The following is a 27,935-nucleotide window of genomic DNA, read 5'->3' on the forward strand; positions in this document are numbered from 1 at the left end:
TTGCAGGTAGCTGGAAAACGTGAGGGGGCCAGTGGCTTTATTCACGCGGTTATTCTTTTTGCCGAAAGGGACAGTTGGGTCTCGCGCCTTGGCAAGAGACGGCTGCCCAGGGCGTGTATACACACACACACACACACACACACACACACACACACCACGAGCCTTTCATTTTAATGCTCTTACACCGGTCTAATTTGAAATTGGCATAAGCTTCCCGAGCTCTCGGGGAGCATCGGCCACAGCCAGAGGAGAAAACGTACCGCAAGTCCCTGCCGTAGGGGCTCAGCCAGGAGCACCTCAGCAACCCCCGAATCAAAATCCGAATGCAGGTTCCCTCGGGGTTGCATTCTTCCGCTGCTGCCCACCAGCCCCAGCCCCAGTCCACTCACCGGAGCCCACTCTCCCTGCCCCAAACCACTGGTAAGAAATCAGAAAGCACGTTTCTGCTCACCCTCAGAGCCGAGAGATCGATTTCATCCAGGCTGCGAGCCGGGGAGTCGCTCGCCATGTCTACTTCTTCGCCGGAGAAATGGACCAAAACCACCCCGAAGCTTCTCCCTTGGAAATTCCACCTTGGTCTATTTCACTCGCGTCCTCATGCGGGTGTCGCGCCAGAGGCCCCGGGCCAAACCTCCCCCGCCCACCCCAGCCCCACAGAGCCTGAGCACGATCCTCCGCGCGTCTGTCCGCCGGTCCGGGAGCCCAACCTGCACGGATCTCCAAGCCCGGAGCCGCGGTGCGTGTGGGCTGCGCGCCCTGATCGGCTAAGGGCGCTGGGGCTGCGTGGGTGTATTTAAATGGGACATGCTTCTTTGCTTGTGCGTGGATGGCGGCTGCATTGGCTGTTATAATGAGACACATCAACTCCTCCACTCAGCTGGGGGGGTGGGGGTGGAGAACCACACAGAACTGTCTATCACCGCTTCCTGGGAGGAGTAAAAGCGGGGGGAGGCGGAGGAGGCGTGGTCTCCGACTGGGGAGAGGCCACGCTTCCTGACCCTGTCCCTCTGCACTAGCGTGGATTGGGGGAGGGGCGCGCGCCCTTTCCGCCCAGGCTTTTGCGGGCTAATGGGGATGGATCGGAAGAGCTGTTCCTGAACCTAGGCGTGCTTATCGCAAAGACTCAAGCTCTATTTTTGTGTGTCCGATTTATGCACTGCAGCAAAATGGCCCTTCAGCCGCATTTTGGGGGTTCTCGGAGGGGTTCGAATGCTCTAGCGCTGAAAAAGAAGCCTGAGAAAAAAAAAGAACGACGCCCTCCCTCCCCATTAATTATTTGTGGGGCTGGAGTAAGGCGGGCTGGTGCAACCGGTGCATATAAGGACTTGTGTGCAGGGAAGGGGATCCGCCTCCAGACGCGGAACGAGTGGGGGAGAAGCGCACACGCAGGGCGCGCAGCCTGGCGCTTCAGCAGTGTGTAGGGGACGCGAGGTCGGGGCCACCGGTGGCCCCGGGGAAGCTGGATGACAGGCCCAGGACGACGGTCACTCGCTGTTTCGGGGCTGGGAAGGTTTGCCAGTAGCGGGAAAGCTAGGGGATTTGAGCTCCCTCTTGACATCACCACACCCAAGACCTGCTCGTGCCGCAATTCCCCACGGAAATGACCGAATTGAAACGAGAAGCTTATTCTCTGGGTGCAGTAGCTAGAATGTTTCAGGTAACTCCAAGGCCGGCATTGGGTAAGCCACATTAGGACAGTATTTCTCCTTCAGGCGGCATTTCGGAGCTGACCTACCCAGATTGATGGAGAAAGTTTGGCTGGTGGATAAGATGTAACATGGAAGACGTACGCGTGAGAGCTATTTCACTTCGCCTGCTTTCTCATTTAAACGCTGGGTGTTTACAGTGGCAAACGTGACATTCTGTGATCAAGAAAGTGAAGTCACTTCCCGCAGCTTCCCCGCGCTCTCCGGGGCCTTAGCCAAGCGAAATATCTTGGAAGAAAACGCAAAATCTGAACTTTCCCCTACAAACATACCAGTAGCTCATAAAATATTCTTTGAATCTCTGTTAAGACGGGGATCTACCTATGGCCAAATACAGTGAAGGGTTTTAATTACGTAGCGTGAATATGAGCTTCAGAATAAGATTTTTTTGAATGAATGAATGGAAACTTATGCAGTTAGTTCATCAAGACTGCTAACATTAAAGGACTTTTAAACAGCATTCAGTGTTTGCTGTACTGTTTTTGTTAGTAATACTGAATTTATTCCTATGCACTGTGGATCAGAGACCAACATCTCAACAGCTGTAACAGTTTGGGAGCTTTTGTCTTTAAATGTTATATGTCAAACGTGTTATATTAAAATTGTGCTCTTTGACTTCTCATTTTCTAATGAAACCATCCAAGTCGATGTAATAAGTACTATGCAGTAAACCACCATGTCAGAATGACATAAAAAAAGCATTATTTTTCATCATTATCATTTTCCCCTTCTGTGTCCTCTTTATTATTATTCATCTTTACCCTTTATCTGAACAATAGGTTAATGTATTGTCTCAGTGTGAAAGAAAATTTAAGATCAGGTATTGACACATAAACAGAACTATTTTTAAAAGGTCAAACATGGAAATGTGAGATAAACTTTTTTCCCACTACAGAGAGCCTTCATTTTATACCCCAGAGTTTATCTGCCACATCGCAAGCAGGTCAGTTCTTTTAACATTAGTAACCTGTTCAGGCCATGAAGATACATACAGTGACACTGGCACTAAATTCAACTCTTGGGTTTAGGATGGGATTAGAGGATTATACATGCAGCACAGTGATAGGTACTAAATGGAGAGGGCTTCCTTAGAGCTCCTACTCACCGGAGGTAAGAGCCAGGTGAAGGTAGGGGAGCTGGCTACAGGAAATGCCATAAAAGGGATGATTAGCATAGCAAATGTACCTCCAACTAGTGCCACAGGTGAGGAGGCGGAAGCTCCAAGCAGTTTGTACAGCTGGAGGTGAAGTAATGATTGTGATTCTTGGAACTTGGGAAGAAAACAGAGGTCAGATCAGGTGGAGCTTTGCATGCCTCATTTAGGAACTTGAACTTTATCCTTTAGATCAAGTGTAGAACAACCTTCAGCTACATGAGTACAAACTTCCTGATTTTTTTTTTTTTGGCCTCGTCAGTATACTGCCTGTAACTATTACTACTTAACATTTTTCTTTAAATCAACACTTTTATTTTTCCCTACCTTTAATTTAAAAGAAAACATAAATCACTACTATAAATGGAAAGCTAGCAACACTCGCTTTAAGAAAAGGAAGGAAACCTTTAAAATAAATACAATAGAAAATAAAGCAGTATTATTAAATTCTAGCTAGCTATCATTGCCTCCCCTCCCCCCACCCCCCACCCCCCACCTCCCCATCCCCCCACCCCCCACCCCCCACCTCCCCATCCCCCCACCTCCCCATCCCCCCATCCCCCCCCCCTTCTAGCCTAAGACCCGCTCTTAGTTTGTTAGGAGAGAGAATAGCAAATGCCAGAAAGAGCATTCAAGATTCAACCAAAGTGATATTTTCCTCTTGGGGTAATCTGAAGGACTGAGGGAACTGATGCCATCTATGAGCAGTTTGAAAGCCTGTGGAACAATACGATATGCTATTTATGCCTGGGATAAATAGGCAATAAACTATAAAAAGCACCAACATGGGCAGGAAGCATACAGATCAACTAGTGAGAAGGGAGGAGGAGGAGTGGAATGGGAAGGCACAAAGGAGCCTCCAAGAGGGATACCCTTTTTTTTTTTTTAATGTTTGAATTGTTAAATCTGGATGATTAGTAATGGTTATTCATTATATTATCTTCAGTATCTTTATATATTTGAAATATTTTTATAACTTAAAGATATTTATAAAAGAAAAAGAATCCCAAAGGAGGTTATACTCTCCCTATTACATTCAATGTTAATTAGTGTCAATGTCTGCACCAACTAAAACTACACAGTAGAAATCAGAAATACCACTTGTGGAATTTCCAAAAGTACATGCCATACACCTCTATCACCACAAATCTCTAAGTACAGCAGAAAGTAGATTTTTAGTCATTTGTTGGAGTTGTAAAAGGCTAACGATATCAGTGGTCTAGTGACTCTGAGGACTTTGTGGATTATATAAAGCAGGCAGGACTGGATTTCCAGTAGAATCACAAACCAGACTATAAAGGGAGGGACTGGGATCATCTGGGACAGGGTCAAGCTCAGAGAGGGTGTCATTCATATGGTGAGTAATGAAAGAACAATATTAATTCACTCTTTCATTCATTCAACAAATATGTGAATCATTCCGTGTAAGACCAGTACTAGGCCCTAGAGACAAAACTTTGGTTAAAAAAAAAAAAAAAGTCCCTGCCTTCATGGAGAACAATAAACTTGTAAATAAATAATCAATAACTAAGATCATTTTAGTCATATAGTGATGAGTGATATGAAGGAATGTAAGCCTCACTGGTGGACATGACTACCTTCAGCCCTGACACATATGTTTTGAGTATGAGTACTTGGGCCAATGAGCAAAATAGCATCCCAGAGAGTCGATCACCAATTGCTGGGGGAAATGGGACCACATGCACACACAGAAGATTACCAATATCCTCTTCCCTGCACCATGTACTTTCCAGACCTCCTCCCATCACAATCAGCAAAGCAAGCACTTATAAGTCAGAATTGACACCATACATAGACAAATAAGAGTTTCAACACTAGGATGAGTAGACAACCAACCCCAAAGCACCATTCATTTGTGGAGATCTATTACTGTGAAAGAGAGACACTTCAGTCAACAAACAGAATCAACACCCAAAGTTAATATTATTATAAGAAAAAAAAAGTTTTTTGTTTGTTTTGATACTAGGGATTGAACCCATAGGTGCTTCACCACTGAACCACATCCCCAGCCCTTTTTTATTTTTTATTTTGAGACAGTGTCTCACTAAGTTGCTTAGGACTTCACTAAATTGCTGAGGCTGGCTTTGAACTCACAATTCTCATGACTTAGGCTTCCTAGCCACTGATATTACAGGTGTGCACCACTGCACTCAGCAAAAAGTTTTATAATATACATTTTTGTAATCCTTAGAGGCATAATATGGGAGCTTGCATTCATAAAACAGCAAGGTTATTTTAAAAGCAAACCAGTTAGAGAACTAATTAAGAATGTTTATTGAAATTTTAAAATGAATAATGGAATAATAAAGTATGTATGCTACAAATATTCTAAGAATTTTATATGGTCTGAATGTTTGTGTCCCCCCCCAAAAAAAATTCAAATGTTGAAACCTAACCTTAATAGCAATGGTATTAAGAGGTATTGCCCTTAGAAGATGATTAGATCATGAGTGCAGAACCCTTCTGAATAGGTTATGCTTTATAAATAAGGCTTATAGGAGCCTGCTTGTCCTTCTGCCATATGAGGAAAGATAGAAAGATCATTCGCCCAACATATTGATGGTGCCTTGATACTGGTTTTTCCAGCCTCTGAAATTGTGAGCCATAAATTTCTGTTGTTTACAAATTACCTAGTCTAAGGTATCTTGTTACAGCCACCCAAATGGACTAAGAAAGCATTACATATTTAATATTTATAATCTTAAAGAGCACGCAATATTATTAGCACATCCATTTTACACATGAGAAAACTGAAAAATATAAAGGTTCAACTTACCCAAAGCAACACAATAAAAGTGACTGAACCAGGATTTGAACTTAGTCTCTTCAATACCATGCTGTAGGGATGCAAGCTGAACTGAAGGGTGAGTTAGTGAAAGAAAAAACTGGGCCCAGTTTTTTTTCTTTCAGGAGAGAGGATAAAGAGAAAATTTAAGTAACATAGCAAATAAATCCAGAAATTCCAATATTCATCTAATGGGAAATCTAGATAATGGTTGGAAGAAAATACTCAAGGAAATGATAGAAAATATTCCAGTATCTTCAGGTTTAAAACTCTCATTTGGTGCTGAGCCAAATGCATAAATATAAAATATGATACTTGAACGCATCATAATGGAATTTCAGAGCATGAAAGCTAAAAAGAAAATGCTAAGTTACCTATTTTATTTTTTATCAGCAACAGTGAAGGTTAATATAGAACAAAGTAGTATTCTAAGGGACCTATTTTTAACCTGGAATTCTCTACCTAACTAAATTAACATTTAAGAGAGAATACAAAATAATGACAGATATTTTTAGACACATAAGGATTCAGATGACTGACCATCTCTGAAATTATTTTTAGAAAATACATTCCACTAAAGAGAAACTGAATCCAAAAAGAAAATGTGTGATTCAATTTTTTTTTTTTTTTAAGTGTTGGGTATCCAGCCCTGGGCCTTGCACGTGCTAAGTAAATTCTCTAACACTGACCTACTCTCAGCCCAGCAAACTCTGTTTACTACCCACTCAAAGCCATTCTCCTTCCTTACTGGTAAGACACTGATTTTGAGAATTTATACTCCATATTTTTAAAGAATACAAGTTCTCTCCTGCCCCAGTAGGAGAGTGAATGTTATATTATGTAAACTCATCATAGTAATTCCATTCTGTCCCCTAGTGATTGGTTTAGACATAGGCTTATCACAGAACACTGACAAATGAGGAGAAAAGAGAAGTCTGGTGGGAGTTATGAGAATGGACTTCTCCTTTGAAAATCAAAAATGAAGGAAGGGAGGGAGGAAGGAAGAAGATAATTTGTCCAGGAAAAACCTCCAGCCTATAGTAGCTATTCCTAAGATGGCCCCCAAAGAGATGCACCTCCTGGTATTCACACCTTCACATGGATTCATCCAACACAGAACACAAAGAAGTTCCAAAGCTGGATAATAAATGGCAATTGCTGCTTTTACTTTGTTCTCTTAGCTCCTTGCTCTATGGCAGAGGAGTTCCTCAGTTTTAGCACAATGGGCATTTTGAGTCTGATAATTCATGTTACAGGAGGCTCTTCTGTGTAGTGTAAGATGTTCATCAGCAGCCTTGGTCTCCAACCACCAGGTATCAATAGTATCTTCTAGTTTGTGACAACAAAAATGTCTCCATACATTGTTGAATGTCCCCTGGTAAGCAAAATCACCCCTTGAGAACAATTGCTCTCAAAGATGTTGGCCACCGTGTCCTGCAGACATTCATGCTCCTTACCAGTCATGTGAGAAAGCCAGCTTGAAGCACATCCTCAGCCACAGTCCTCAGATGACTGCCATTCCAACTCCTGACTATCACCTCATGAAAGACCCTGAGCTAGAACCAACCAGAACAGCTGCTCCCAAATCCCTGACCCACAGAAAACATGACAGATAATAAATTTTATGATTAAGTCATTTGATTTGTCATACATTATCTTCCGACAAGGAGTATGAGAATATAATAGCTGGAGCTATAGATGTCTTCTTCCTACCAGGACAGATGAACTTGAGAAAAAAGTGAAAAGCACTTGGGTCCTTTGTGACATCACTGAACCACTAAATTAACCCAGAAACAACATACAACAACATTTTTTTTCTATGCAAAATAAGTTTTTTCTCATTTTTAAGTCACATTTAGTTGAGTATTCTGTTATTTGCAGCCAAACACTTCCTAAAATAAAAATCAAAACTTGATTAAATCTCTTATCATTGCTAATTTGTAAAATAAAAAGAAATAATGACAATCTATAAAAGTATTATATCATGGGAATAAATAGAAAGGAGAGAGAAAATCAGGCTAAGATTTTTGTCTTATTCGGAGATGTATATAGACATTGTATTATTTTTAAATACACAGAAAAAAATTTATTGATGCATGATTAATATAAGGTCACCATATAAGTGAATATAAGTTGAATATTTAAAGTATAAACTATTTGAATGGAAAAAAAACAAGGGTAACTTGACAAATTCAATCAAGTGAATAAAAGAAAAATATAAAATAGAATATACAGCATAAAGGACATATTTTTAGGCAATTTGGCCCTTCTAGCATTGATTTTACTTTTGTGTACCATAGTAGGCAGAATAATGGTTCCTAAAAGATGTCCATGGTCCAGGGCCTGAAACCCATGATTATGTTGCCCAACAAGGGAAAGGGACTTCCCAGGTGTGTTCAAGTCAAGGAATCTGAGATGGAAAGACCATCCCAACTCCTTATCAAATTGTACCCAAAGTAATCACAAGGTTCCTTAAAAGTGACAAAAGGAGACAGTAAAGAAGTAGAGCAAGATGTGATACAGAAAAGGCACAAAGAAATGCAATTTTGAGAATGAAGGAAGGGGACCATATGTCACAGAGTGAGCAGCCTCTAGAAGCTGCATAGGATAAGGAAACAAATTCTCTCTCAGAGCTTCCAGGAAGAAAAGTGGTCCTGCTAGCACCTATGTTTTAGCCCAGTAAGACCTATTTTGAACTTCTGAACTACAGACTATAGAGGCAATAAATTTGTGTTGCTAAAAGCCACCGAGTTTGAGGTAGTTTGTCACACAGTGATTAAAAAAAAAATACAGACTTCCTTTTTCCAAATTTCCTCTTGAGTAATCTCTCTTTTATTTCAGTTATGGATAATCGGGGCTGTTATTCAAGATTTCTGCTCATTGGCAGTCAAAGGGTGAGGAGGTGTGTGAATTTGGAAGAGTGGAAGGCCCTTCCCTGAAACCTGGAACTTAAGGATGGATGACCACCAGACTGGAAGTGGCTAGTGTTCCTTCACTCCAGTTAAGCCACCCCACCCATAAGGTAACCCACAGGAGAAAATTCCTCCTTTCTAGTCCTTGGAATAGGAAGTTATGTTTCCTTGCTTCCTGCTCAGTTCCAAGCTTGTTTCCCTGTGCTAGTTATTTATTCCTGCATAATAAACCATCTCAAAATGAAGGGACTCAAAACAATAAAGAGCTTATAGTTTGGTGCTGGACTATCAGGAGTGTTCAGCCAGGGATGATGGCTGGAAGCTTCAGTTCCTCTCCAGGTGGGTGTCTCCATGGGTTGTCAGGGCTTCTTTGTAGCAATGTGGCTAAGTTGCAAGAACAAGTGTCCCATGAGAACCAGGGAGAAGTTGGTTACCTTTTATGAACTGGGCTCAGCAGTCTTGTAACTTAAATTCACCACTACGCAGATTCAGAAGGACGGCACATATACCCCATCTTTCAATGAATGAAGTATTGAAGTCACATTGAAAATGAGCATGTGGGACAGAGGATGCCATTCCAGTATTTTTTGAAAATTAAAACTACCACATTCTGCAAACTTTACTGTCAATTCTCTGTGCTCAATATTTGGTCTTTTTTGCTCATGTTAACCAAAACTGGTTTCTGCTTTTCATTGAAATCAAAGAATAATGTAGCAGGCCTAAGTATATGTGTATCAGAATAAGGAAAAATATTTAAATTTCTTATTAAAAGACAGAAGCTTTCAGAGTGCTTAAAAACAAAGCAAAATAACCCCATTAAATTAAGAATACACATGCTGCCAGGCACAGTAGAGCATGCATGTCATCTCAGTGGCTCAGGAAGCTGAGACAGGAGGAACAAAGTTCAAAGCCAGCCTCAGCAAAAGCAAGGAGCTAAGCAACTCAGTGAGACCCTGTCTTTAAGTAAATCACAAAATAGAGCTGGGGATGTGGCTCAGTGGTTGAGTGCCTCTGAGGTCAATCCCTGGTACCCAACACCCCACAGCCTCCACCTTCCACCAAAAAAAAAAAAAAAATAATAATAATAATAATAATACACATGGTTTTCAAATCTTGCATTGCAAATTCATGAACTTTGACCAAACTGTAATGTTTGATAATTTCCAAAAAGTATCAATCATTTATGTCCATTTTCAGGCCACATCACTAGGATATGTCAACATTCATGTAATAGATTTATCTAAATATATATAATATATTTATCTAAATATATAATTCACAATTCTTGGAACTTTTTTAAACTAGAATGGCCTTTGTTTTCCATTGTACTTAAACTTACTCCCAGGAATCCAACCAGAAATTTATCATCATCTTAAACCTCTCTTACTTAGAAAACAAAAGCTTCAATTTCCTTTTGTCTATTGCTCACCTTATACTTATGACTTCCTGGTAGCCTCTTGTGCCATCGCCACTGTTTTCTGCCTCTCTGAGGTGCCATGTCTGTCCATTGGTAGAATTCTTCATTACTTTCCCATTGGTTTACCCTCTTGCCCATTTCCCTTTCTGTTTCTAAGCAGGACCTCAAAGTGTTCAGGAGCCTGAAATTCAATATACCATATTCCATGCAACCTGATCTGAGGACAAGAACATGGCCCTGGAGCTGTGCTGCTTGAGGTCAAATCTCAAAATAAAAAAGAAAAGTAACATAGTCTTATTGTTTTCCATTGATGATAGAAAGAAAGAATTGAAGAAAGAAAGAAAGGAGGAAGGAAGGAAGGAAGGAAGGAAGGAAGGAAGGAAGGAAGGAAGGAAGTTTAAAAGAAAAATCTAGTTACCCTTGGAACAATAATGCCAAGTGACTACATCTCTTTTGTATAAAATGAGTTTGGAGCGATTTTCTTAATTGTGCAGCATCACTGAAGCCCAAAGACAAACACAACACTTTATCTAAAATACCAGTATTACAGTTTTTCTAAACACAGAAAACTATTTTTATTAGAAATTTGGCACGAACTTCCAAAACATTTTCTGTTTTTATTCTTTGAGAATTTCCCAACAACAAATATGCATTAAAACTTTAATATGCAGCTGTAATCCTTCAATATTTATTGAAAAATTTAATTGTTTATAATTTCTTGGAAGTTGCTTAATCTCCTTAAATCCTGAAGCAGTTTTAAATTTAGTTGTATTCTGGCCAAATAATGGAGTTTTCAGCTTGCTTTTCCTTCAATAATTTTTAGGGACTAACCTAGCATCTTGCAACAGTAACACTTCAATACACATCCGTTCAGTGACCAAACATACTGTAATGGAAATGATTAAAGGACATTTATTCGGATCACCAAGGGCCTATCCAGACCATGCCTGAAGCCTTCTGTGCTTTACTCCCTGCTGACTATCTCAATTTGCTTCCACTTTTTTCACATAACTTTTCTACAGAACCATGTCCTGTTTAATTTTTAGATTTAAAGTTTCCCCTACTCCATCATCCATACAAAATAACCTCCAGTGTTGCATTTGATAGCCACATATACAAAGAGTCACAACCCCACAGGTCAGCTAGAGCTGGGGGAAGGGATGGAAGGCCAGCTGGGTCTGTCCATGAAGTCATAGAACAGATAAAACTTTTTTTTTATCAGACTTTTAAAGCTAGAAGGGAGTTTAGAGATAACCAAGTCCAACCCCCTCATTTTACAGATAAGGAAATCAAGGTCCAGAGACACTATGTGACTTACTCAGTGTCAAGAAAAGGGCTTTGAGGACTGAAGGCTTTGTACTTAACAAAAAAAAAAAAAAAAAAAAAAAAAAGCAAGGTTGTATTTATTGATATTGTTTCCCATGAGATTCCCAGTCCACTACTCCTTCTATGATACCCTATTGTGTCCCAGACTTTTAAAGTACTCTCCACTTTTGTGGTGCTTTTTATCTTAAAGGAACTGTACAGTACACACCATACCTGGTTGCATTTCCCTTACAGTGTGGGCATCCTGTGAGCTTAAGATAAATGAGTTGGTTTGCTGTGCCTGCATTGGCTCTACTGGGAAGAAGTTGTCAAAACGGAGCCAGTGCTTGTATGAGTAGGTTCCTTGGGTCCAAGGAATAAATCAAGGAATGAGGGGTTTTGGGATCAGCTGGTCAAAGAGGGTGGAAGCCCAAAATCCCCAAAGATCTATCACACTCTCATCATGTGGTTACATAGATGAATATTAAGGCACACACCAGAAAATACTTTCTCTTTCAGTGCTTGAGAGATTAGATTATATTGTTGGCTTTTTTTTAATTATTATTCTAATGCTGCTGGTTCAGCTCTATTTCTCTAGTGCCAACTATAATGCCTAAAATATTAAATGACTTCAATGAACACTTGAACAAAAGTGATGCTTATTAAAAAATGAATCAATAAATCATGAAATCTAGTGAAACAGCTGCTTAAATATAGACAGAACTAGCCACTCTGAAGCCAGTAAATTTCGGACTAGTCTTTGAAGCCCTCTAAGTGTCAACATTTTCAACCTGTCGTGATTTTGCCTGACTAGTTGATTCTGAGAATAAACCAAGAGTGTCAACACTAAAACTGTGTCAAAAGTTGACCAAAAAAAAAAAAAAAAAAAATCAGCTGTAGGGCTGGGGTTGTGGCTCAGCAGTAGAGCCCTCTCCTAGCATGTGTGAGGCCCTGGGTTCCATCCTAAGCACCACATTAAAAAAAAATAATTAAATAAAATAAAGGTATTGGGTCCAACTACAACTAAACAAATAAATATCAAAAAAAATCAGCTGTAGATTTGTTTTTCTCATCTATTCATGAAGATTATAAACTCATTTACTCATCCTGTGTCCACTCATCAAAACGGGTTCAGTAGAGGGATAGCGGGGTTATCAACATAGTCTCTACCTTAGAATTTAAGCAGAATTTGTAAAAGTGATCCCTGGGATACTTCCATCAGGGACAGGGCTTGATGAATATGCAGAGTCTCAGAATATTGGGGAGCAGGACTCAGAACTATGCACTTTTATTATATATATACACACACACACACACACACACACACACACATAAGTATTCTTTTTTCAGTAGAATGCTCTACCACTGAGCTACATCCTCAAAACCTTTTATATTTTTATTTTGAGACAAGGTCTTGCTGAGTTGCCCAGGCTGGCCTCAGACTTATGATCCTCATGCCTCAGTCTCAGCCTGCAGAGTCACTGAGATTACAGGTGTGTGCCACTGTACCTGGCAAATCTTCACTTTTAAACAAGTATCCTCTCAGGTGCTTTTCTCCCCATTCCCAAATATTTGGTGAGTGCCTATGGTAAGCAAGGCCCTCCTTGGTTAGACTGAATTTATAATGGCAGCAATGGGAGCAGATTATAGCACTGCAAGAGACAAAAGCCAATCTTACAAACAAATGTAATGAAACATAGGCTAAGTGACTGCAAAAGAGCTGACAGAGGTGGAAAGGATTCAAGGATTCAGAGACAGAGTATTGTTGGTAAATTCTCAGTGAAGCAGACCCAGAAAAGCTGCTGAGGATTCAAGACTGCACCCTGCTAGAAATTCTGGAAACAGAACCAGACCAAGAGCTCCTTCTTTGGGACAGTGCTGTGACCTGAAGATTTGTGTCCCCTGCATATTCATATGTTGAAATCCTACTCCCCCAAGAGGGTTGTATTAGGAGGTAGGGCCTTTTGGGGTGGTGGCCAGGACCTGAGGGCAGAGACACAGCAAGGAGGCCACTATCTATGAGGAAATACCCCTTCCCAGATGCCAAATTTGCTGGTGCCTTGATCTTGAACTTCCCAGTCTCTAGAACAGCAAGAAATAAATGTCTGTTCTTTTTTCAGCCACCTGGTTTATGGTATTTTATTATAGCAACCTGAACATTCTAAGGCTTCACCAAAGCATCAGGTCAGCCTTGCTCCAGGTTTGTGGTAGAAAAGCAATCAGGCCATTCTATTGTTTTGTCTTTTTTTTTTTCTTTCTTTCTTTTTTTTTTTTTTTTTTTTTGGTGGTGCTGGGGATGGAACCCAGGGCCATGTGCATGAGAGGCAAACACTCTACCAACTGAGCTATATTCCCAGCCCTTGTTTTGTCTTTTCACCAATACTAAAACTTTCTGCCTCTAGCATGACCCCAAGAACTTGGAACATTTGTAAATCGAATCCACACTACCCTCTGCCCACAGACTAATACAGGCTGAAAAAAAGAAAAATCACGAGCCCATTCTCTGGTGACATTTTGTTGTTGTTGTTGATGTTAAATTCCTCTTGCAATTCAAACCCATCCCTCTCAAGTCACGCCTTGCAGTTGCTCTGTTTTCCAATGGGTATGTCTGAGAACATGGCATCATTACATTTGAAACCTCTGCAATTTAGGAAGAAGACCTCTGTGGTAATTCTTTTACTTTTAAGCACTTATTTGAAAAATTCCAAACACATGCATAAGCATAGAGCAAATCTAAATTCCCTGTATAAATCACCTGCTTCAACAGTCATCAGCATGTCACTGTACTTATTTTTATTTATCTTCCATCTCCATGCATTTTTTTTTATTTTGGTAGACTATTTTAAAACAGATCTGACATTGTGTCATTTTACTTTTAAATATTTCAGTATGCATGTTAAAAAATGGGGAGGGACTCGAACCTAGGCTGTGCTTAGTGATGTGCTTTCAAAGCATAGAGCATGAAAAGGGGGAGGCGTGACTGCTTCACAGTGGAGAAATCTAGCAAACAGCAAACAGGACCTTCGCCAATGAACAAGATTAACATCATCGGTGACAGCATCAGTGATAATTCACGTTGATATTAAGTACCCTCACTCTGATATAATAAGAAAAGTACTAGTATAATCTGAGTAGGGTGTAGTTCACTTAACAGTCATGTAACAATATTGGTTCCTTAGTTGTGACACATGCACAGGAGTAATATAAGATGTTTCAAAAGGAGAAATTGGATAGAGAGTCTACTTTGCAACTTTTCAGTATTCTACAATTTTTAAAGTTTCTTATTAAAAAGGTGAGGGGCAGGACAACTACAATGTCACTATTACACTTAAAATGAAAAATTGTACTAAACCATGTCAAAGACAGAACATTTTTGCATAATATAATTTATAATCACCTTCTGCAAAGATATTTGCATTCATAATAAAAATTATAAGCACTTTTCTGATGAACTTGAACAGAATCAAGGCTTATTCTGGAAACTCGTTACTGATCTACCCTAATGGTTGCCAGACAAGAGTCAAGTGATAATTAGCATTCTTTATTTTTAAATATGTTCTATGTTGAATATTTTACTAGTCTCTTTTCTCATAAAATAAAATAACAAGTCTTTGAATGTACTTGAGGGAGGACATTTTTCTTTCTTTTTTTTTTAAAGAGAGAGTGAGAGAGCAGAGAGAGATAGAGAGAATTTTTAATATTTATTTTTTAGTTCTCGGCGGACACAACATCTTTGTTGGTATGTGGTGCTGAGGATCGAACCTGGGCCGCATGCATGCCAGGCGAGCGCGCTACCGCTTGAGCCACATCCCCAGCCCCAGGACATTTTTCTTTGCATGGCACCAAAAATTTATGGCAACAAAATCTCCACACATGGTAACAATTAAATTATTGGAAATTTTTTCCTTAAAGGCACCTAACAAAAATAACAATGTTTGCTTATTACCTAATACTCAGTCCTATTTTATTTGGTTGCTATATTCTGATTATTCTTACACTTATGAAAACTTGGGAAACATAGACCTCTGATGGACAGAGATTGGATGAGCTGATTAACAACCTCTGGCTCTTTTTGTCAAAGGAAAATAAAAATCCATGATCAAGGTATTGACTCCTTAATTCATCAGTCCTGCACTCTTCTTAGTTTGTGAATGCTTTCAATAATTTGGGAGCTAGGAACCATGCACCCAGAAAAAATGCACATCTGGTTCAGAATTTTTGTTAAATAATTTAAGGGTGCTTCAAAGAGCACTTGAAGCCCACCTGAGTGTCTAGGACCTGCATTAAGAATACATGCCTTAGCCAGGCCCGGTGGCACATGCCTGTAATCCCAGTGGCTCTGGAGGTTGAGGCAAGAGGATCATGAGTTCAAAGCCAGTCTCAGCAAAAGCAAGACACTAAGCAATTCAGGGAGACCCTGTCTCTAAATAAAATACAAAATAGGGCTGGGAATATGGCTCAGTGGTTGAGTGTCCCTGAGTTCAATCCCTGGTACACCCACCCTCTCAAAAAACATGCCTTAAATGTTCCTTCCCAATCTGTTAGTCTATCGTGGCTAGTCACAAGAAGGCCACTATTGATAGATCATGTGTGTCCATCATTCCTTTAGGACAGGGTGCTATATACTACCAATCTCCTCCTACATGGTCAGGAATACAGGAATACAGTGTTATGATATAGAGAGGAAAGTCCTGGGTTTGTTGGCCGAAGAAGTCACTCTTTCAATACATTGAGAAAATCACTTAAGCTTTTCAGGAGACAAAGGGTTAAGTTTCGGAAGCTTATAGTGCAAGCACTCTACAATGTTATCATTTTTACTTTACAAATTTGGAAACAGAGGATTGGAAAAGTTAAATAATGCACTCCAAGAATACTTAGCTTATGAATATCAGCCAGTCTTCAGTATTGGGGTTTGTATGAATCCCAAACCCATGCTGTTTTTCAGATTGCATGAGTGGTTTTCAAATTGTGTATAAAGAATCTCCTGGGAGTGGTTGGTCCCAGCAGTTTGGGGGCAGAGAGTCCCTTTGTGCCTGCTGGTTTTGTGTATTTGAGTTCTCAATGAGAATTGTGAAGTTGCAAAAGTGTTTGAAAACCACCATATTTCACTCTGTTTCTACACCTGTAAAAGGAGAATGATAATATCTCCTTTCGTTGTGAGGAATCAATAAAAAGATGAATGTGAAACAGCTTTGTTAACTGTTAGGCATTATTTGAATAGAGGTATTAGTTTAATTATTATATGGCAATAACAAAGAATTTTCCTCTTTGAAAATCTTCACTATGATCAATCCACAGCCTTGGCATGTTTCACATACTTGATTCAGTATGTTCGTTTTCAGTGATTCTTGGGCAGTAGTTTAGATTTGAAAGCTTTACTTAAAGGGTGATATCTCAATACAGTTTTTGAATGTTTAATTATTAATATATTATTAAATGTGTAATTTAATTTTAAGCTACCATAATTGCAACCCTTCAAATTTATTTGAATTGATCCACCTTTCATTTAAGATTTTTTTAAAAAGTAATTAAGAATATCTGAGAAACTTCAGATATGGTTATTGGATTTGCAATAATTAAAAATACTATTATAACTTCAGTTGGGGACTAAGCTTTAATACCTAGGATTTTGAGACTGGTCCTATAAGCCATTTATTTAGTAAGTTGCTGATATACCATGTCAGACTCCACATCTGAAGTGGGATCTTAGGGATTGGCCTCCAAGAATCTGCTGAAATACCTGGGCCCTGGCACTCCAAGTCAAAGGTGAAAACTCCTAGTTATTGCCAAGTAGACCTATGGGTGGAAATAACACCGTCCATAATTGACAGCAGCTGACCCTCAATGTCCAGCGTTCCCCATCCCTGGATTCAATTAACTGCAGGTTGAAAATATCTGGGAAAAAAATGCAACTCTTCTGAACATAGACTCGTTTTTCTTGTCATTCTTCCCCAGACAATAAGTGTAACGCTATTTCCATAGTATTTCCATAGCATTAGGTATTGCTAGTCATCTAGGGGTGATTTGAAGTGTAAAGGAGGGTGTGTGTAGGCTATATGCAAATACTATGGCATTTTTTTTTTTTTACATTTTTTTTATTGGTTGTTCACAACATTACAAAGCTCTTGACATATTATATTTCATACATTGGATTGACATGGGTTATGAACTCCCAATTTTACCCCAAATGCAGATTGCAGAATCACGTCAGTTACACATCCACAATTTTACATAATGCCATATTAGTGACTGTTGTATTCTGCTACCTTTCCTATCCCCTACTATCCCCCCTCCCCTCCCCTCCCATCTTCTCTCTCTACCCCATCTACTGTAATTCATTTCTCTCTTTGTTTATTTTCCCATTCCCCTCACAACCTCTTATATGTAATTTTGTTTAGCAATGAGTGTCTCCCTTCATTTCCATGCAATTTCCCTTTTCTCTCCCTTTCCCTCCCATCTCAAGTCTCTGTTTAATGTTACTCTTTTCTTCCTACTCTTCCTCCCTGCTCTGTGCATACTTGCTCTCATTATATCAAAGAAGACATTTGGTATCTGTTTTTTAGGGTTTGGCTAGCTTCACTAAGCATAATCTGCTCTAATGCCATCCATTTCCCTGAAAATTCTATGATTTTGTCATTTTTTATTGCTGCATAGTACTCCATTGTGTATAGATGCCACATTTTTTTTATCCATTCGTCTATTGAAGGGCATCTGGGTTGGTTCCACAGTCTAGCTATTGTGAATTGTGCTGCTATGAACATCGATGTGGCAGTGTCCCTGTAGCATGCTCTTTTAAGGTCTTCAGGGAATAGTCCGAGAAGGGCAATAGCAGGGTCAAATGGTGGTTCCATTCCCAGCTTTCCCAGGAATCTCCAAACTGCTTTCCAAATTGGCCGCACCAATTTGCAGTCCCACCAGCAATGTACAAGTGTACCCTTTTCTCCACATCCTCGCCAGCACTTGTTGTTGTTTGAATTCATAGTGGCTGCCAATCTTACTGGAGTGAGATGGTATCTTAGGGTGGTTTTGATTTGCATTTCTCTGACTGCTAGAGATGGAGAGCATTTTTTCATGTACTTGTTGATTGATTGTATATCCTCCTCTGAGAAGTGTCTGTTCAGGTCCTTGGCCCATTTGTTGATTGGGTTATTTGTTATCTTATTGTCTAGTTTTTTGAGTTCTTTGTATACTCTGGATATTAGGGCTCTATCTGAAGTGTGAGGAGTAAAAATTCGTTCCCAGGATGTAGGCTCCCTATTTACCTCTCTTATTGTTTCTTTTGCTGAAAAAAAACTTTTAAGTTTAATTAAGTCCCATTTGTTGATTCTAGTTGTTAACTCTTGTGCTATGGGTGTCCTATTAAGGAATTTGGAGCCCGACCCCACAATCTGTAGATCTGAGCCAACTTTATCTTCTATCAGACGCAGAGTTTCTGATTTGATATCAAGCTCCTTGATCCATTTTGAGTTAACTTTTGTGCATGGCGAGAGAAAGGGATTCAGTTTCATTTTGTTGCATATGGATTTCCAGTTTTCCCAACACCATTTGTTGAAGATGCTATCCTTCCTCCATTGCATGCTTATAGCCCCTTTATCAAATATAAGATAGTTGTAACTTTGTGGGTTAGTCTCTGTGTCCTCTATTTTATACCATTGGTCCACCCGCCTGTTTTGGTACCAGTACCATGCTGTTTTTGTCACTATTGCTCTGTAATATAGTTTGAAATCTGGTATCGCTATACCGCCTGATTCACTCTTTCTGCTTAGAATTGCTTTTGCTATTCTGGGTCTTTTATTTTTCCATATGAATTTCATGATTGCTTTATCTATTTCTACAAGAAATGCCGTTGGGATTTTGATTGGCATTGCATTAAATCTATAAAGAACTTTTGGTAATATCGCCATTTTGATGATGTTTGTTCTGCCTATCCATGAACAGGGTATATTTTTCCATCTTCTAAGATCTTCTTCTACTTCTCTCTTTAGGGTTCTGTAGTTTTCATTGTATAAATCTTTCACCTCTTTTGTTAGGTTGATTCCCAAGTATCTTATTTTTTTTGAGGATATTGTGAATGGAGTGTTTTTCCTCATTTCCATTTCAGAAGTTTTGTTGCTGATATACAGAAATGCCTTTGATTTATGCGTGTTGATTTTATATCCTGCCACTTTGCTGAATTCATTTATTAGTTCTAGTAGTTTCTTTGTAGACCCTTTTGGGTCTTCTAGGTATAGAATCATGTCATCTGCAAATAGTGATAATTTAAGTTCTTCTTTTCCAATTTTTATGCCTTTAATTTCTTTCGTCTGTCTAATTGCTCTGGCCAGTGTTTCGAGAACTATATTGAATAGAAGTGGAGATAGAGGGCATCCCTGTCTTGTTCCGGATTTTAGAGGGAATGCCTTCAACTTTTGTCCATTCAGAATGATGCTAGCCTGAGGCTTAGCATAGATAGCTTTTACAATGTCAAGGTAAGTTCCTGTTATCCCTAGTTTTTCTAATGTTTTGAACATAAAGGCATGCTGTACTTTGTCGAATGCTTTCTCTGCATCTATCGAGATGATCATATGGTTCTTATCTTTAAGTCTATTGATGTGGTGAATAACATTTATTGATTTCCGTATGTTGAACCATCCTTGCATCCCAGGGATGAATCCTACTTGATCATGGTGCACTATTTTTTTGATGTGTTTTTGTATTCGATTCGCCAGAATTTTATTGAGGATTTTTGCATCTAGGTTCATTAGAGATATTGGTCTGTAGTTTTCTTTCTTTGAGGTGTCTTTGTCTGGTTTCGGGATCAGGGTGATGTTGGCCTCATAGAATGAATTTGGAAGAGCTCCCTCTTTTTCTATTTCCTGAAATAACTTGAAAAGTATTGGTATTAATTCTTCTTTAAAGGTTTTGTAAAACTCCGCTGTATACCCATCCGGTCCTGGGCTTTTCTTGGTTGGTAGTCTTTTGATGGCTTCTTCAATTTCATCTATTGATATTGGTCTGTTCAGATTGTCTATATCCTCCTGACTCAGTCTGGGCAAATCATATGACTTAAGAAATTTATCGATGTCTTCACTATCCTCTATTTTATTGGAATATAGATTTTCAAAATAATTTCTAATTGTCTTCTGTATTTCTGTAGCATCTGTTGTAATATTGCCTTTTTCATCCCGTATGTTAGTAATTTGAGTTCTCTCTCTTCTTCTCTTCGTTAGCATGGCTAAAGGTCTGTCGATCTTATTTATTTTTTCGAAGAACCAACTTTTAGTTTTGTTAATTTTTTCAATAGTTTCTTTTGTTTCAATTTCATTAATTTCCGCTCTGATTTTAATTATTTCTTGCCTTCTGCTACATTTGCTGTTGTTTTGCTCTTCCTTTTCTAGGGCTTTGAGTTGGAGTGTGAGCTCATTTATTTGTTGGTTTCTTCTTTTTTTGAGGAATGACCACCAGGCGATGAACTTTCCTCTTAAAACTGCTTTCATTGTGTCCCATAGATTCCGATATGTTGTGTCTGTATTTTCGTTTATCTCTAAGAATTTTTTGATTTCCTCCTTTATGTCTTCTGTAACCCATTGATCATTCAGTAACATATTGTTCATTTTCCATGTGATGTAGGATTTTTCCTTCCTTCTTTTATCCTTGATTTCCAGTTTCATTCCATTATGATCAGATAAAATGCATGGTATTATCCCCACCCCTTTATATTTACTGAGGTTTGCCCTATGGCATAATATATGGTCTATTTTTGAGAAGGATCCATGTGCTGCTGAGAAGAAGGTATATCCATTTGATGATGGTTGATATATTCTATATAAGTCAGTTAAGTCTAGGTTATTGATTGTGGTATTGAGTTCTATAGTTTCTTTATTTAACTTTTGTTTGGAGGATCTGTCCAATGGTGAGAGAGGTGTGTTGAAGTCTCCCATAATTATTGTGTTGTGGTCTATTTGATTCTTGAATTTGAGGAGAATTTGTTTTGTGAATGTCGCAGCACCATTGTTTGGTGCGTAAATATTGATAATTGTTATGTCTTGTTGGTGAATGGTTCCTTTTAACAGTATATAATGACCTTCTTTATCCCTTTTGATTAACTTAGTCTTGAAGTCGATTTTATTCGATATGAGGATGGCCACCCCTGCTTGCTTACGAGGACCATGTGCGTGGTATATTTTTTCCCATCCTTTCACCTTCAGCCTGTGTATGTCTTTTCCCATCAGATGTGTCTCCTGGAGGCAGCATATTGTTGGATTTATTTTTTTAATCCATGATACCAGCCTATGTCGCTTTATTGGAGAGTTTAAGCCATTAACATTCAGAGTTACTATTGATATGTGGTTTGAACTTCCATCCATGTTTGATTGTTTATCCTTTTTTTTTAAAAAAAAAAAAATTTAGTTTGTCTCTCCATGATTGTCTTTCCCCTTGCCCTCTGTCTTTACTGCGGCACTTCCCACTGATGGTTTTGGTTATTGTTTTTCATTTCTTCCTCGTGTAGTGTTTTGCTCAAAATGCTTTGCAATGCTGGTTTTCTGGCTGCAAATTCTTTTAACTTTTGTTTATCATGAAAGATTTTTATTTCGTTGTCATACCTGAAGCTTAATTTTGCTGGATACAGAATTCTTGGTTGGCATCCATTGTCTTTCAGTGTTTGAAATACATTGTTCCATGACCTTCTTGCTTTCAGTGTCTGTGATGAAAAATCCGTGGTTAACCGTATTGGTTTACCCCTAAATGTAATCTGTCTCCTTTCTCTTGTAGCTTTTAATATTTTCTCTTTGTTCTGTATATTGGATATCTTCATAACAATGTGTCTTGGCGTTGGTCTACTGTGATTTTGTGTGCTCGGTGTCCTGTATGCATCTTCAATTTGTATATCTGTTTCCTTTTTTATTTCTGGAAAGTTTTCTGTAATTATTTCCTTCAGTAAGTTTCTCATTCCCTTGGTTTGAATCTCTGTACCTTCTTCTATCCCGATGACTCGCAAGTTCGGTTTCTTAATGTTATCCCATAATTCTTGGATGTTTTTCTCGTGATTTTTTACCAGCCTTTCTGAGTTGGCTAGACTCTTTTCAAGATGGTGTATTTTGTCTTCATTATCTGATGTTCTGGTTTCTACTTGCTCCACTCTGTTAGTGATACTCTCAATTGAGTTTTTAATTTGGTTTATCGTTTCCTTCATTTCTAGAATTATTGTTTGATTATTTTTTATAGACTCTATCTCCTGATAAAGATGCTTAACTTCTTCTTTTATCTGTTTGTGAAATGCATTCTCAATGTGTTCTTTCGCTGCTTGAATTTGCTGTCTTGTATCCTCTTTAAGGTTCCATTCCATCTGTCTTAGGTGTTCCTTGAGTTCTTTATATGACCATTTTTCTGATGACTCTAGGTCCTCCTGAATATTTAGGCTGTCCTGCGTTGTTTGTACTCCTTTTCTTCCTTGTTTTTTGAAGCTGCTCATGTTGTTTCTTGTTCTGTTTGACTGCTGAGTTACTGTTTACTCCTATAAATTAGTTTGATGCTTGGGAGGAAAGGTATTTGAAGGGAAGGGAAGAAGTCTCTAAAGAGAATGAGAGTAGGCAGGTAGAATTCAAGAAAAAAGGGGGGATAAGAAAAATGAGAAGACTAAAGAAGAAAAAGAATAGGAACTAAAAAAGAAAAAGATTTAAAAAAATAATAATAATAATTAAAAAAATTTAAGTTAAAATTAGTAGAAAAAAAATTTAAAAAATATTTTGTAAAAAAAAATTAATAAAACAACAAGAAAGAAAAAAATGAAAATGAAAGAAAAACCTAAATCAAAAAAAAAAAAAAAAAAGGGGAAAAGAAAAAGAAAAAAAAAACCTAATAACTGCAGTCTTAGAGTTTGATTAACTTCTCTTCCAGTAGATGGCGCTGTGCCCACCAGGTCAAGTTTCTCCTGTCAATACGCGGGAACCAATCACTGTGCAGCAGCTCCTCCCAGACTGGGCGAGTCTCCAATCCTGAGTGTCTAGGGCCTCCTCTTGTGTCTAGTCACTTCCCACTTTTTCTCTAGCCAGGCCCCTCTCACCACAATACTGGCTACACGCCAAGTCTGCTGCTCCCGGGAGCCCTGTTTTCATGAACGACTGGGCACACTCTTCCAGTTTGCCATTCCCTCAGACCCTAAGCTTGTAGAGTTTGGGGCTGAGAATCCTCAGCGGCTTTTACTTGCCCTCTGGTATCCACTTCCCTCCCGTAGGTGGTGCAAGAGGCCTCAGCAATCAGCCCAGGTGGGAGCGGTATTTCCGCTTGCGAGACCCGCACCACCTCTGATTCCCTCGGGCTGGCTGAAGCACTCACAAGAGAGCTGGGAGGTGCCCTTAGGGGAGAGCTGGGAGGGGCTCTTAGAGTTTTCCCGATGTGTGGAGAGGCAAGGCTATGGGATCACACACCTGTTTCAACAAAGTTATCTCCGCAGCAGTCTGATGACACGGTTTCCCTTTGCCGGGAGACTAATTCTACGGGTGGGTCCTTCTCTCCCAAGCCCCGTTTCAAACCTTTGGCCACTACTTATGAAGGCTCGGTAGGCATTTACCTTCGTAGGATGAGAAGGGCTGACCCGTTGTTTCAGCGGGATGAATTAATGCCGAGTCATAGCTGTTTGTCTGCGGGAAGCAGGTGACCGGGAGTTTGAATTCAGCGGGCCAGAGCTCAGTGCGTGTTCTCGGATCACTTGGATTTTAAATTGTCGCTCATCTTATCAGCTGTTTCATATAATTCGGCAGCTCAATCGCGCGGTGAAGCGTCTGCTCTGTGGTGCTCTGTGGAATACTATGGCATTTTACATAAAGGACTTGGGCACCTGCAGATTTCAGTGTCCAAGGGGGGTCCTGGAACCAGTTCCCCCTGGATACCAACAGAATTACCATCCATTATTTTAAAGTTAAAATTCCATTTCCTTTGCTGGGAGCAGTGTTGCACACTTGTAATCTCAGCCACTTCGGGTAGGAGTGGGGAGCTGAGGCAGGAGGATCACAAAATTGAGGCTAGTCTGGGCAATTCAGCAAACTGAATTGTGAAAATAAAACACAAAAAGGGCTGGGGATGTAGTTCAGTGGTAGAACACCCCTTGGTTCAATTCCTGTTACAAAGAAAGCGGGGGGGGGGGGGCAGGGAAGGAGGGAAAGGAGGGGGGAAGGAAGGAAGGAAAGGAAGGAAGAAAATCAGTGAACAAAACTACACACACAAAAATTCCTCTTGTATGCTTGGTACTTCAAAAATAATATCATTTTCATCATTAAGTTAACAAAACTTTCTAAGAATTTCTATTTAGAGAGAAAAGGCCGTCATTAATCTACTATATTAATAGTTGGAAGTGAAATAAAGCAGACCTTGATGCTTTATAGTGATCAAATTATTGACAAAGATGTGATCTCTGCACCAAGTCTATGCCCACTGTGCTCTTTGTGTCTCTTATTCCCTCCCACTGTGTTCTTTCTCCCTAATAATAATCATAGGAGTAGTAATAGTAACAATAACTATATACTTAGGAAGTATGTGCTATGTATCAGACACCTTATTTACATTACTCAGTTTAATCTCCACAGTGGGTTGGCATTATTATTTTTTCCACAGGCAACCACTAATCTAGGGATAAGACCTGTGTTTTGTATCCAGTAATAGGATCTTCATGCATGCAACTGTGAATTTGCCTATTCTGGCATTTCATACAGAAAGAATCATATAATATGTGGCTTCTTTCACTTAGCATGATGTCTTCAAGGCCAATCCAAGTTGTAGCACTCCATTCCTTTTATATTAATATTCTATTGCATATAAATAAAACATTTTATTTACCCATTCATCATATATTGGATTTGGGATGTTTCCACTTTTACCTAATATGAATAAAGTTTCTATGAACATTTGTATAAAACCTTTTTATGTGAAGATACATTTCCACATTTCCAATCTCTTACTAGGCGTAGAATTACTGGATCATATGGACCTCTAACTTTCCTTTTTTTTTTTTTTTTTTTTTTTTTTTTTAGAAACTGCCAATCTGTTTTTTAAAGTAGCCATAGTATTTTGTGTTGCCCGCCCAGCAGTGTGTGAAGGTCTCCATTCCCTCAGGGCTTTCTCTGCAGCTATTGATGTGTGTGTGTGTGTGTGTGTGTGTGTGTGTGTGTGTGTGTGTAATTATCAAATCTTTTAAAAATTAATTTGTTTACTAGTTCTAATCAGTTATACATGACAGTAGAAAGCTCTTCAATTCATTGTACACAGTTGGCTACATTCTTGAGCCCAGAAATAATATGGTTTCCTAAGAATAGAAGGATGGTTCTTTTAGTAGCTTTTTCACTGCTGTGACCAAAAAACCTGCCAAGAACAATTTTAGAGGAGGAAATGTTCATTTGCAGCTCACAGTTTCAGAGGTCTCAGTCTATAGTTGGTAGACTCCATTACTCTGGGCCGAGGTGAGGCTGAACATCATGGTGGAAGGGTGTGGAGAAAGAAAGCAGCTCAGGAAGCAGAGACAGAGCTCCCCTTCCCACAAACAAAATATAAACCCCAAAGGCGTGCCCTCAGTGATCCACCTCCTCCAGCCACACCCTATCTGCCTACAGTTACCATCCAGCTAATCTCTATCAGTGGATTAATGTACTGATTATGTTTAGGCTCTCAAAACCCAATCATTTCACCTCTAAACTTTCTTGCATGGTCTCACATATGAGCTTTTGGGGGCACCTCATATCTAAACCATAAAAATGGATTAGGCACCAATTCCTAGGGAAGCCTCAGTCAAGCAAGATTTTGCTAGAGGTACCAAAATGAAAGCCCACTGCTCAACAAACACTGTATTGGATTTCCTCCTTTCCACATTTTCTTTCCTGGGTTCTCCTCAAAAATTAGCTCCCTACACACAACTCTTCATCTTAGCCTCTGTTTCAGGGAAACCCACATAATTCAAAATTATAGAAGTGACAAAATGGCTAAGTGAGTAAAGTTGGAAAAGTTAGAAAGAATTTGCCTTGAATAAACCCTTTTGTTGCTTCTCCACTGCAGACCCAGTGTTTTAAAGATTCCCTACAAATTAATTATTGAAAAAGTAATAGATGTTATTGTTGTTGCTGTTTTATTTTTGTAGTTGGACACAATACTATTGTTTATTAATTTATTTTTATGTGGTGCTGACGATGGAACCCAGGGCCTCACATGTGCTAGGTGAGCACTCTACCGCTGAGCCACAACCCCAGCCTAGATGCTATTGTTTTAAGGTAAAAAAAATTACTTGCAGTTTCAGTGTTTGCTCCATGAATATAACAGCATTTTAACCAAAAAGCAAGGAAGACTGGAGTTTTATAATTAACTACAGTAGCCTACTTAACACTGTGTGACTGAATGTGTGTGTTTCTTTAAGACTTGTTCCAACCAGTTTCCCAAATGTGATTGTTATAATGTATTGCCTATCAAATTGGCACATCAAACATGAGTGGACTGCAGAGGCTGGGAATTCATGCTAGCAAGTTCTTCACATGGAGGATTTTGGGGGAACCAGCAGGTCAGGTAGTGCCCATCCTTAGGTCCCAGCTATCTTTCACTTTCACTTTATTTAGCCCCCTGCTTTTTTAACTTGTGACATCCCAATGTGGCTTACAGGCCATAAGCATATCATAAAACCCCTGTCTTGATGTCTTTGTGTGACCATCTCTCCACATGAGCTTTTTTATCTTCTGATACTTCTTTCTGTCCAAACTGCCATCTTTTGCTAAACTGAGAAATAATGAGACTGGGACAGTGGTATGGAGTTAGAAGGCCTGGGTCCTAGTTCCAGTTCTGCCATAACCTTCCTGAGTTTTATTTAGTTATCTTTAATGGAGAGATAACATGATCAATTCAGATTCTCACAGGGACTTGAGAAGATAAAAACTGTTAAAAGAAAAAAAAAAACATAAGACAAAGAAATAGAGTGTAGTGTTGTAGTGAGAGTAAAAAATTTAAAGCAGACTTAACCTACACAGGAACCTGGTTAAATAAATTATGATGCAATCAACAAAATCCTCTGTAATCATTAAAATATTATGTTGGGACCAGTTATGGTGGCACACACCTGTAATCCCAGCGACTCAGGAGGCTGAGGCAGGAGGATCACATGTTCAAGGCCAGCCTCAGCAACTTAGCAAGCTATTCAGCAACTTAATTAGATACTGTCTCTAAATAAAACTTAAAAAGTACTGGGGATATAGCTCAGTGGTAAAGTGCCCCTGAGTTCAAGCCCCAGTACCACCCCTCCACACACAAAATTATGTTGGAGAAAAGTTAAAGGTACAGAAAATTAAAACAAACTGAAACAGTTACAAAACAATATGTGCAAGCATTGGTTACCAGAGGCTAGAGGGAGAAACAGGAAACTATTCAATGGGTACAAGGTTTCTGTTTAAGGATAAGAAAAGAGTTGTGATAATGGATAATAGTGGTGACTGCACATCACTGAGAATAGCACCTAATGTCACAGAATTGCAGAAGTGGTCAAATAGTAAATTTTGTGTTATAATGTTGCCACAGTATTTTTAAAAAGGTAGCTGGAAGATTGTAGGAAACTCTCAGTAAGGTCAAAAACAGTTTTTATGTGAAGCCACAGTGGTTTCTTTTGGTTTATGACTATTCTACTACTGGCATA

At 39.2% G+C, this 27,935-nt stretch overlaps 1 protein-coding gene and 1 long non-coding RNA gene across 5 annotated transcripts in view; one reads left to right on the forward strand and one right to left on the reverse strand.

Annotated features, from left to right (window-relative positions):
- The window catches only part of TNIK (TRAF2 and NCK interacting kinase), a 381,644-nt gene extending 379,923 nt beyond the window's left edge, over positions 1 to 1,721 (reverse strand). For all 4 annotated transcript variants that reach the window (XM_081301723.1, XM_081301721.1, XM_081301722.1 and 1 more), the window contains exon 1: positions 452 to 1,721. In XM_081301723.1, the coding sequence (XP_081157849.1) occupies positions 452 to 508 (57 nt within the window). In that variant the 5' untranslated portion in view covers positions 509 to 1,721. The remainder of the gene's footprint in view (positions 1 to 451) is intronic.
- Positions 645 to 27,935, forward strand: part of LOC308653175 — a 56,467-nt gene continuing 29,176 nt past the window's right edge. The window contains exons 1-2 of the long non-coding RNA XR_014023002.1: positions 645 to 736; positions 8,507 to 8,687. This is a non-coding gene — a long non-coding RNA (uncharacterized lncRNA). The remainder of the gene's footprint in view (positions 737 to 8,506; positions 8,688 to 27,935) is intronic.

Source organism: Spermophilus citellus, assembly GCF_964194105.1.
Source record: "Spermophilus citellus genome assembly, chromosome: 7".
In the NCBI taxonomy this organism is placed as follows: Eukaryota; Metazoa; Chordata; class Mammalia; order Rodentia; family Sciuridae; genus Spermophilus; species Spermophilus citellus.